The sequence below is a fragment of the Passer montanus genome, unplaced genomic scaffold (genome assembly GCF_014805655.1).
Source record: "Passer montanus isolate IOZ18808 unplaced genomic scaffold, ASM1480565v1 scaffold52, whole genome shotgun sequence".
In the NCBI taxonomy this organism is placed as follows: domain Eukaryota; kingdom Metazoa; phylum Chordata; class Aves; order Passeriformes; family Passeridae; genus Passer; species Passer montanus.
Window position 1 is genome coordinate 43,412 of NW_024370152.1, and position 12,267 is coordinate 55,678.

The 12,267-nt window shown below is 36.9% G+C and overlaps 1 protein-coding gene across 2 annotated transcripts in view; it reads right to left on the reverse strand.

Moving 5' to 3' along the window:
- Positions 1 to 205: 205 nt before the first annotated feature.
- The window catches only part of LOC120509472 (leucyl and cystinyl aminopeptidase), a 52,981-nt gene continuing 40,919 nt past the window's right edge, over positions 206 to 12,267 (reverse strand). For both annotated transcript variants that reach the window (XM_039724119.1, XM_039724120.1), the window contains 10 exons: positions 11,876 to 12,007; positions 10,589 to 10,749; positions 7,988 to 8,076; positions 7,089 to 7,269; positions 6,225 to 6,381; positions 4,670 to 4,854; positions 3,852 to 4,013; positions 2,882 to 3,022; positions 1,834 to 1,915; positions 206 to 857 (listed from right to left, as the gene is read on the reverse strand). In XM_039724119.1, the coding sequence (XP_039580053.1) occupies positions 726 to 857; positions 1,834 to 1,915; positions 2,882 to 3,022; positions 3,852 to 4,013; positions 4,670 to 4,854; positions 6,225 to 6,381; positions 7,089 to 7,269; positions 7,988 to 8,076; positions 10,589 to 10,749; positions 11,876 to 12,007 (1,422 nt within the window). In that variant the 3' untranslated portion in view covers positions 206 to 725. The remainder of the gene's footprint in view (positions 858 to 1,833; positions 1,916 to 2,881; positions 3,023 to 3,851; positions 4,014 to 4,669; positions 4,855 to 6,224; positions 6,382 to 7,088; positions 7,270 to 7,987; positions 8,077 to 10,588; positions 10,750 to 11,875; positions 12,008 to 12,267) is intronic.

Here is a 12,267-nt window from a genome sequence, read left to right on the forward strand (position 1 = left end):
CTGATAAATTCAGAGTACAAGTTCCAAAGTCACACCACTGTTTCTGATATCCCATCTCTAAAATGCTTGGTTTTGCTATGTTTCTTCTTTTCCATATTACCATCCAGCCACTTTCATATACCAAATGGTATACTATTAGCATAAGGGTTTTTTCTAATGTGTAATTCCTAAAGAATACCACGAAAATAAAAAATCCAAACTTAAATTGAATTGGAATTGTATTTATTTCGCCTCTTGAACTTTATAACATTCACTACTACTTACATATCTGAAATATAATTCTGTTTCACAACAGCTTCTGTATCTACAAGTGTGGAAACCACATACAGTTTTGCATTAAGAAACAATCTGCTCAATGAGCAGTCTGCAAAGAACTAACAGTTCACGGTAACTCCTTCTTATCTGACTCTCAATATTAACCCTTTGCCAAGAAACTTAACACAACTCCAAAGGAAAGGGCATGAGTTTCACATATAAAATTATATTTAATCATTTGTGCAGATGTTTGGTCTATAGATGAAAACAATTTCAGGGTAAATACTCACATATTGCTCAAAATGCTTCAAGAAAAATAAAAATTTATCTGAGACATGCCCTGAGCTATCTAGATTCCTTAATAGTGCAATGTTGCAGTGATGCCTGGTTTCACCCTGGCTTTTGCAAATGAAACACAATAACTGCTCACAGAGCTCCTAAATGGCTGACACAGCACAGTATTATATGCACTACAGCAAATCTTGTAGCTTTGCCAAGTTTCTCTCCATCCACTGGATATTGAGCTGAATTGTGTCAATTGCCTCTTTTACACAATGCAGTTGAGAACTCTCTTCTGATTTTGACTCAAAAAATGACTTGACCTGCATAGCAAGAATAAAGAAAGAAAAAGAAAATCTTAATTAAAATTAACATCAGCCAAATAGGTTCAGCAGCAAAGGCTATATACATGTTGCAGGAAATCTATCTTTGAGAATTGTTTGTATCTATGCAGTAAGAAAACCTCTTAAAGGAGTTCCCAAAATGCAAGGAAAGCATTTTTCACAGATACAGCAGCAATAACTCATTTGGTTTCAATAAGTCATTTCACCAACAAACCGACATTCATTTACCACACCACAAAGCCAACAGAGAGTATGCCGAGTTTGAGAACAGGAGTGATATTCTGTGACAAGGAACTGGTTGCTGCAAGCAACACTCTTCAGCATTCTGGAACACCCCCACACCCAATCATCATTGTAACTGTCAATGATAACACTTAAAATATTATAGATCAAGCCATTAACACCAATCTCTACCAAATTATCTGAATGAAAACATTAGACTAAACTGTAAACCATTCTTGATCCTTGTTAGGGAAGACAACAGAGCTTTCTGAAAGCTATTAAACAACTCTTAACTGATACTCAACTTCCACAGTAACTCTTTGGGATTGATGACAGGAAAAAACAGCAAAAAGTAATTTTTATGGCACAGTATCACATTTCAGAGACACAGAAAGTACATCTTGTTTACAAAATCTAGACCAAAATTACATATAGATCAAGTCAGTACTTTGTGAGACAGTGTGTTCCAGTGTACATGAAAACACAATAGCATAAACCAATAACTGTGTTCAACTCTGTAATGCAACTCCGTCACAGTCTCGGGATATAATGTCCCAGTGTCCATGCATATATTTACCATGTGTGAAATAGGGAAAGCAACTGATATACATACTCTCAACAAGGTGTCAAGGATATAAATAACATGTGAACATGTTTTTTCCTCATCCTTTAACTAAATGAAAACAGCAGTGGCACTAGAAAATACCCCTTTCTGGTAGATTATGCCACCAACCTCAAGCAGATGAGCCTTCGTTGCAAACTGAGAAGTTGACCAGGTAATAATATTCTGGATAGTATATGAGCCTAGGTGAAACCTGTAAGACAAACATTTTCAGCTAGGAGACACTTTAAGATGCAGTTTTGGTATACATATGCATTCTTTTCTACTATTTCTACTTTTTTGTTTAGTAGTTTGAAAATATTAAAAGCACGTAAATGCAATACCTTACATTACAATTACATATCCTATTTTTCAAAACAAATATATGTTCTTAGAAATCCAAGCCTCTAGCTCCCTATTCTCTCTAAAATGTAACATCAGAGCAAAAACCATGGAAAATTTTCAAACTTCTATCACAGACCAAATAGTAAAGTACTGAGGATACCACACAGTGAATATAAAAATCTGTATTTGTGGTACATATGTGTTCTAAAGCTCCACCAGAATTGAACTTGCAACTAAGTTTTCTTTCAAGTGAGGTAATTCTGTAATACTGTTTATAAAGAACTTGCTAGAGCAGAAGTTTTCATAGAGGATAAACTTTTCAAGCAGCATGAAACTTTAAAATCAAAGCTGAGATTTAGAAACAGAGGTTTCTAGTACTGCTGGCTTTTTGAAGACTTGGGGAGCCAGCTTTCCTGCTGGGCACCCTTCAAGGACAGTGAAAGACAACATATTTCTGAAGCAAGTGGGATATTTATGTTACTTGGTTTTGGGAGTGCTGTGACAATTCAGAAAATATAAATGCTGAATTATTTCCCTGGATGTCCTTTTGAATCCATTTGATTCCCACAAATATCTTTCAACTGAACCAATCATCTTAGAGACAGCAACCTTTTAAGAGAAATTAAGATTAACTGTAAAGCTCTAGAACAACTGTTGAGAGTTCAAATTTTATGTAGCAAGTTACATTTCTAAACTCTAATTTTAAAACATGATCTAGAATTTTAATACAAATCTTGTTATATGAACGCTCATATTTATTGTCTTGTTTGAAACAAAGAAACAGGTGCTTTTGCCACTGTGGGTTTAAAAGTTTCAGCTGCATTAAAAGCCTTACTTTCGTGTAAGCTTTTCCCAGTTTTCTTTGACGAAGTCCCAAGCTAGTAAATATCCAGGCAAATTCTGGCTAATGGTTGCTATGATATGTGAAAGTTCCTGTGACCTGATGATTTCTCCTTCAAGACTGTTCTGCATTAGCCTAGGAGACAAAGCATATGCACAGAGACAGGAAGAAAACATCATTCATATGTTCACATGGGTTTCCTGAAAGTTCTCAAGTAAATGGAAAAGATTATATAATAAATCAAGCAAGCAAATTCTGCCACCTGGAAGAAATCAATGTTACATTTTATTACAACTGTATTTACTTACCTTTAATTTCCAGAAGTCAGAATGACCTTAGCTCTAATGCAAATACCTGAATTTTCACTGGTATTGGAAAAGATGAAGTAAATTCTAATAACTTGTAAAAGAAAAACAGTACATTGAAGATGTAAGAGAGGGAAGCTGAAGACTAAATTAGCAGGACACATTTATGTTCTCCATGCAGTATTAAGATTTTACTCTATAGAAAGGAACGTAATGTAAAGTCAAATTTCCACCCAAAGAAAGAAATGGAAAAAAAGCACAGGAAAAAAACCCAAACAAAAAATATACTTCAACTAGTTATTATTTTGATTATAAAGACAGATCAGTCCTTTAAGGTTCTATAGAAAAGCCTTAAATTTTGCTACCTGCATTGCAAAGCCTGAAATTTTCTGTTACCAGTAGCGCAAAGCCTGTAAGTTCAATTCTTTTCTCTTTATGCATATCAGAATTTGGTTTTTTGTGCTGCTCTGTTACATATGTTATTTTTAAGTGAAAAATATCTGGTTATTTGTGTGTATGGAATCCTGTGCAAAACATCTGGATGGATTTTCTTTAGCAATCACAATTTTTTTCAACAATAGAAAAAAGGAAATGCACTTTTCCAAAAAGATTTTATCACTTGTAATTTACACAGCATACAACTTTTTGGCTCTTCATACCAGATCAGCTTTCTGGCATCTTCTGTGCTGGCCAAGGCTTCAATCATTTTGCTTTTCTCTGCTTCAGAAACTGAAGAGAAGTACATCTTCAGGAGGAATTCCCAGCCATTATCAGACTTGGCTCCAACTGCAAATATGGCTTTCATAACATCACCAGGCAGACTACAGGGAAAAACAAAACCAACAAAACAAATAAACACAGGGGTACAAAAATCGTCACCTGAGGATAGAAGAAAGAAGTCGCAAAATTAAAATATTAGCTTGAAGGAGATGCCTCTCTTTGGAGCAATTTGATTCTGTAGCAATTGTTAAGATTTGGCATTACTGAATTCACACCAATCTAATACTTTCAGTCACTAGGAAAAGGCAAATAATTTACTCACATGAAAACAAAGTAAATTGTACACAAAATTGAGCATTTTCTACAGCTCAAAATGCACATGAATTCACAGCAGAAGGAATTCTACATGATAAAAATGTGTGCTTTGGCTTTGCCACTATCTTCTTTCAGCATGCAGCTCAGGAAATGCAGATAAAAAAAAATTATGGTTGGTTTTGCAGTTAAACTAAATGAGACTGGAGATAAAGTCTAGCACAGACACTCTCTCATTGTGAAATGGCAATTACTTCTACACATGGAACAGTTAAAGACAGAATCACATTCTTTATCAATACTAAGTCGGTGGTGGTGGTGGTGTGGTGGGTTTTTTTTTTTGACTGTTCTGTTTGCTGTTGGGGTGCTTTTCCCAAGTACAATGGTGGCAACATAACAGGAAAGCAGATGGGTACAAGAAATAGAAGCTCAGTTTTTGTGGTACCTTTTTGTTCCGTCAGACTTCATCCATGTCTCAAACATCTCAGCAGCAGTTTTTCTACAGTTTCTTATATCATGGGAGCAGGCAAAAGCCAGCAGTGTTGACCGGAGCTCTCGTTCAGACAGGGTCCCATCATCTGTCCAGTGCTGTTGATCCATTTTCTCTCCAAGCAAGTGCTCTATCCTATGCTAAAGGAGGAAAAAGTTACTAGCAATAGCTAAACTCTTCCAAGAGGATTTTCTATACAGAAAATTATTTTAAAGTAAGAAAAAAATAAAAGGTTGAGCTTTTGAACAATGGAAGCTAAACAGTAGTTTTTCATCTGTTTATTCCAACTTACACAAGCTATTTCTTAACTGTAAGTATCATATATCACATAAATGTGACAGATGGGCCAGGTAACATCTTAAACTGCACGTGGAAACTGAAGACTCATCTTTGAGCCCTGGCTCAGACTTGATTGTAATCAGCTTACAATCACAAAGTACTACATCTTTTGTATGTTTAACTGCTTTTAACTTCACCAAGTCACAGTAAATATAACTTCATTTAGCACAAAGAAACAACTTTTCTATGTCTATAGTCGGAACACCCTTCAGTTTTGTAGTTCTGTTTGTAGCTTGCCAAAACCACAACTGGATGCCTGATCAGCTACCACATCTCAGCTGAAAATTTTGAACTTAAATAAAACTGCACAGACTGCATTGCAAAGCAGAGCTTGGACTGTTTATAGCAGATATGTAACAACTTTGGGCAAATTAAAATACTGGTTTTTTCCCCTTATGTTTCCTTAAGCACTCACTAATTACCCCTTCCTAGCATAAAGAAAAAAGTCTGCTATTTTATCTCATCATTTAATAATTTTCTTATAGATTAAATCCCTTTACTGTTTACACTGCAAAGCAGCAAAGGTCATTTTAAACCAGTAGATGAATATGGAGAAGAAATTCCATAATAAGAAGGTAAACAGAGAAATGAAAGACATATACTTACCAAGAGTTGAACCTACAATACTGATTTCACTGCGAAATCTGTAGATTTAGACTAGCCACACTGTATTACTCTATTATACAACTGGAACAGGACAATGACAACCATCCTTGTGTTTCTATTTCTACAGAAAACAGTTCTGTTTTTTTTCTGTTGTCTCTCTAAAAAGCAATTAGATCTATGATCTCTAGCCACTCTAACTTTTGAAAAAAACTTTTCTGTACAAGAAAAGTACATGGAATCTTTTTCATTACATATTTGTACTAAATTGAGCTGTATGGGCACTTTAAGATAGCCCCAGACACTACTGCACTACACTCCCTATAAAACATTTTGGGGCACATGGGGAACAGGGGAAGGAGAGGAGGAAAAGCTGGTCCAAAAAATGTAGCATTTTGGTAAGAGACCATTAGAAAAAACTGGCAAGACTAGCAACTCTCTAGAATCCCCATCCATTACTGAAATTAATTAATATGTTCAGCAGGAAACATGTAAAAAGAGAATGTAACTATAAAGAACATTATAGCAAATTATTTAGAATTATCATTTACGAAAAACTAAGACATACCATGACTCGTGCTGCCAGTTGTTGTTCACCTTTTTTGTCTAAAAGGTTGTATATAAGACTCAGCTGAAACAAAGCTTGAGTAAGTGGTGCAGTGCTGTTCTCTTTGTTGAGGTAATCAATCAACTCAAAGGCCTTTTCCAGAGACTCTCTTCCTAGACTGTGGGTCAATGAACACAAACATTAAAATGGATTACAAAACAAAAGCATTCCCTGAAACAAATAAGAAGTGATGGTTTCAATTACATGAACAGAGAGATAAGTGAATAGAGGAGGTGACATAAGAAACAATTTACGTGTAGAAATTTTCATATTTTAACTTCAGCAAGATTACAACGAAGCAACAAAGGCCACTAACATACCTCCAATTAACAAAAATTGAAAATGGGTAAGGAAGTGTGGCAAGGATGTCAGAAAATATTTATCATAAATAAGGGTACTCAGATAGAGTAGCAGTTTCCAAAGAGATGATCCAATATGTTTCGCCTCGCCTGCTTCTGATAGTGGTGGTGAAACACATGAGACACCACCAGTAAAAATTTAAGAGGGAAATAGCTTGCTTTTTTTAAGTGGAGTACTACAGTACACAAAAACAGTTAGCAGGCAATTACTGGACACTAAAGAAAACAGCGTCTTCCAGAAACGGAAACTATCATGCGGCTCTCTGTGATCCAAACAACTAGATGATGCTACAAAGAAGACGGAAATAACATCTAGAGCATCAGTGAACAGCTCCAACAAGTCTACTGAAGACTGAATTAAACTTTCTCTAAAGCAGCTGTCTCTAGAAACTAAATCTGATCTTCCCTAACTTGGAAAAAAAACTTGAAACACATATTAAATACCTTTTCCAATTAGAAGTCTTACCGTTCAAGATTGAAGATACTGTTGATCAAATTTGCTCTGTCTTTAGGGCTCAGAGCAGTGTGGTTTTTTTTCAAGAGATCAATCAGTGTTTTCCAGTCTTCAGCATAGTCAACTATGTAATAGCCATTCATATCTACATTAAATTTTATCCATTCCACCTCTTCTGGAAGTTCAATGACAGCTAGTGGACAGACAGTATGTTATTAGCTGAAACAAACGCTTAACAACTGTTTGTTCAAATCAAAGTCCATGAAGTAGACTTTGAGAGAGACAGTAAATACTTTCCTGCTATTTTCCCCTACAATAACAAAGGAAAAGCCAGTACGAAGGTTTTGAAAGACAGCTCAAAAATTCCAGGTTGTACTTCCTCATCCTTCTTCTTATATCTGATTGAATGAACATTATCACAGTCCACCCCAAGTTGCATCAGTCAATTTTTCTCCTTTTATCCAGTTGTTCTTTCAAACAGCCCCACCTACTGTTCCAAATACAGTATTTTCCTACACAATTAAACAAAATAAACATTTCAGTGGAAAGTTACTTGCTAACATTTCAGCAAACTGGCAGATCAACATTCACATAATTTGCTCTCAAAAGAACATGCAGTTTGAGAGATTATGTGTATGCACTATGATGAAAAGCATAGGCTTTTATAAATTTCAAACCTGTGATTCTGTTCCAGTTACTGTCATGTATTTATACACACAGTGCTCCCACAGAGTGGGAACCAGCTCTCTGATGATGACAACACCCAGCAGTGCTCTGTTCCAGACCAGATCTCTAAAATTATTTTGTGCCCCATATGTCTTCAGCTTCACATCTTTCTCAAAGGTGCTCTCAGAAAAATCCTGTATATGTAACACTAAAGTAACTTGCTACCAAAGCTTTTACTCACATACCTGACTTCTGATCCAGTAAATATGCACTAGTGCAATGAGTGACGTTGCATCTGTTTGTTATGTAAGTGAGAGGAATATGCCACAGGTAACTGCAAAGGAAAACAAATGTTTACTGACATGTTATATACACATTATCTCCCTTGAATGGCTTAATTTAAGCACTTTTTTATACTAATAATACTAGAATCACTGAATGCTGTGTAGAATAATGAAGTATAAGTCTTATATAATCAGGATATGATGAAAGAATAAATGTACAGCATGTACAGAAATTATTTTTAAAAATCCCACCATGTTGAGAAATGGGTAAATTTTATAGAATAGACTGGATTCAAAGAGACCTTTTAAGGTCATCTAGTTTGGGTCCCCTGCAATGAGCAGGAACATCTTCAACTACCTCAGGTTCTTCAGAGTCCCATTCAACCTGGCCCTGAATGTTTCCAGGGGTGGGGCATTGACCACCTCTCTGGGCCACCAGTGCCACTGTTTTACCACCCTTGTTGTAAAAATACTGTTCCTTGTATCTAGTCTAAATCTAGATTTTTTTATTTTAAAACCATTATTCTTTGTCCTGTTATGACAGGACCTGATAAAAAGTCTGTCCCCATCTTTCCTTTAAATACTTGAAAGAATGCAGTGAGGTCTCCCCATAGCCTTTTGTTCTCCAGGGTGAAACAGCCCAAACCGACTGTCTGTCGTTGTACAGGAGAGGTGTTATGTCCATCTGATTGTTTTGTGAACCTACTCTGGACTCACTCCAACAGGTCCATGTCCTTTCTGTGCTGGGACCCCAGAGCTGGATGCAGGGCTCCAGGTGGGCTCTCAGCAGAGCAGAGCAGAGCGGCAGAATCCCCTCCCTCCCCTGCTGCCCAAGCTGCTTTGGATGGAGCCCAAGATACAATTGGAATTCTGGGCTGTGAAAGCACTCTGCTGGCCCATGTCCAGTGCCACAACTCCCCCAGGTTCTCTTTTGCAAGGCTGCTCTTGATTTGTTCATCCCCCAGCCTGTGTTGATACCAGTGGTTGGCCTGACCCACTGCTTGAGCTTGTCCAGATTCCTCTGCATGCCATCCCTTCCCCCAGGCACACCAACTGCACTACTCAGCCTGGTGTCATTTACAAACTGAGCACTTGATCCCACTGTGTACATCACCAAAGAAGATCTTAAATGGCACTATTCCCTGATGGAATTCCTCTACTTTTTCTAGTACATCTTTCCTAGTTCCAGCATTCTAGCTAGCTAGTCCGAAATCATACAGACAGTAAATCTCTGGCTGCATCAGAAATTCATCTAGTATGATTTTTACCTGAGTCCAACATTGTTTTTCTGGATCTTTTGCAAGTTTGAACTAAAATGAAAAAACTATCCAAGTACAAAATTCAAATTCCAAATCATGGTATAGAAACCACAATTCAGTGGTTTCTACCACAAAGACTTTAAGTGAGCTGCAAGTTGGAAGAACAAATACTAATGAGGATCATAATGATGATAAGGACTTGGCTATTTAGAGAAAAACATATATCTGAGTGAGATGAAAGAAGCTGCACATATTAATCAGATTTCTACAGGGATCCCCTCTATGTATGACTCACATAGAGTGCTCTTTTTCTAAACCTTTTCATACATGCCCCAAACTTACATCCACTAGAAATAGAAATTACTTAGCTTAAAAATCCTTCCCTTCTTCCCTTACCTTTCAACCTCACTTTGCTTTTCTTTTTCTGCATAACAAAGTAAAACAGAGCCCTCTAAATTCCTACATTTCAAGAGACAAACTTCTTTCATAGACCTATTTTTCTGCAAGGTGATGCAATGAACTTAGCTCCTGTTAAAACTTCAAACAACTGAATAAAACCAGCAAAATATCCAAAGAATTCACACTTACATATTTTTGTTAGAAGACACTGTTGAGGGTCATAAGGTAAGTTACATTTTCAGTAAACAAAATTTTAAAACTACAACTGCCACATCTTTGCTTCTTCAGTATTTGCCTATGTATTTCTTTTTAGATTTTGGTACAATGGATATTGCCTCTGTTGTACATTTTTCCTAACAAGCCATTTGTTGTCATGTAGTAGTGTCATCGTAAAATTTCAAAGCCAAGAAATAATTGATTCTAGCTTCTCTACCTTCTTGTAGCAAAGCCCAAGGTATACAGCTGAATTTTGGAAGTTAAAAGCAGAGACTCAAAAGTAGGATACATTCATCTGTAACTTCTGTGAAGCTTCTGCAGCCTGCCTTTCTTCAGAGTCTTGCTAAACATACAAAACTTTCTCAAATGGAAAGAAACCTTTACTTATGAGATCTGTCTTTTGGTATTTAAAACCAACTCACAATGTCAAGCTTAAAAGCTTCAGGAAAAGGATACATGTAAGAAATTCAGATTACAAAGAGTGTCACCAATTTCTACCAGTTGCTTCAGTGGAAATAGACATGGACCTTCAGGTGGATACTAGATGTGCAAAGTTTTGTGCTGAATTCTCTGTTACTACCTGCCTTCAAAGGAAACACTAGAAGTCTTGAATACAAGTTAGAAGGATGTACAAGCTTAAGACAGCAGCTTGCTTTTAATGTATAAAAGGCATTAAGAAGATAATAACCTTGCATCTGATGTCCAATTTTCTGGTTCCACACGATACAAAAATTTCTCTTGTTGTACTGAAATAATCTTTCCCTTTCGGACAACAGTGACTAAAGGAAATCCTTTATACACAATCCAAGTCTTCATCATTTTTTTTACATCTAGTGTTCCATTGGTAATCTGTAAAAACAATCATAACATAAAAAGCAAATGGAGAACACTTAACTTTCTTCTTAAGTTACCAATTAAGTGGTTGCACGATTTTGCATCTCGAAACAATCACTTTGACAGTGAACTTGTCCCTCCACTCTCTGGGCCCTGGCCATCCAGCCAGTTCTTAATCCAACAAAGAGTACACCTGCCCAGGCCATGAGATGCCCACTTTTCCAGGAAAATGCTGTGGGAGACAGTATCAAAGGCTTTGCTGAACGTCAGGCTGATAACATCCACAGCCTTTCCTTCATCCACCAGGTGGGTCACCTGGTCATAAAAGGAGACCAGGTTGGCCAGGCAGGACCTGTCCCTCTTAAATCCATGCTGGCTGGGCCTGATTCCCTGGTTGTCCTGTATGTGCCCTGTAACGGTACTAAAGATGATCTGCTCCACGACCTTCCTTGGCACTCAGTTCTGGCTGATAAGCCTGTAGCTCCCTGAACCCTCAGTCCCTTCCCCTGTCCCTCCTGCCCTCTCTCCACCCTCCTTTCCCTGGCCTCTCTGATTCCCATGGCATTGCTAACTCCAGTCCTCACTCTCTTCTACCCAAGCCCTTGCTTTATTGAGCCCTTCACACTAGTTTTAAAATTAGACACAGCCTTATGCCTGGCTTATAATTTGAGAGCTGCCTGTACAGTCTTCTTATCTAAAATTTCATCACACTTATTAAAACAGAAGCTATGACAAAGTTACATTAGTAGCAAGTAACCTAAGACCTCTGTGAGGTTGGATATAGCTATTCATTGAAAGTAAATTTTATCCTGAATTTTATTACTTTCATTCTGGTCTTAACACACTACCTATGTAATTGTAGAGATGATATGTCCATTCTGGATGGACATGCAGGGCAGTACATACTCACTCATAGTGCTTTTTCTGGGATGGTATGCAATGTACCCCCTAGAAGCTTCAGTAATCTCCCTATCTATATGAATGAACTTTGGAATAAGATGAGCAAAAAATTTAGAGTATTTACCTGCAGCCCATTATCCTACTTTTTTAATCTACAAGGAAATAAAACCTGTGATACTCTTAGAGAAGTGGAGGGAAAAAAAAAAAAAAAAAAGAAGAACAGTGTGTCCAAGACGGATACCTCATTCATGCTGTCCCACAGGTCATCACTCTGGGCAGTTCCGTAGTTGTGATTATGCAAGTATACCTCAATGCCAGCTTGGAAAACATCCTTAGTGAGATAATGCTTCAGCATCAAAAGAAGTGAAGCCCCCTTTAGGGAGAAAAAAAAAAGAAAATGAATCAGTAAATTGAAGTTACAGAACTTTTTTAAGCATATGCATATTATAGCTCTTTCAGAGTACAGGAGTAAGTCAGAAGCTAGCAGATTTTATTCCAAATAATATCCTTCAAATAATTACCGTTACACTCAGTTTCCTTGGAAAAATATTCTTTTACTATTTCATGAACTCCAAATACAGTTACAGAAAAGGCTAATGTAGTTTGAAAATTTTACCCAGCTGCTTTGGAAAA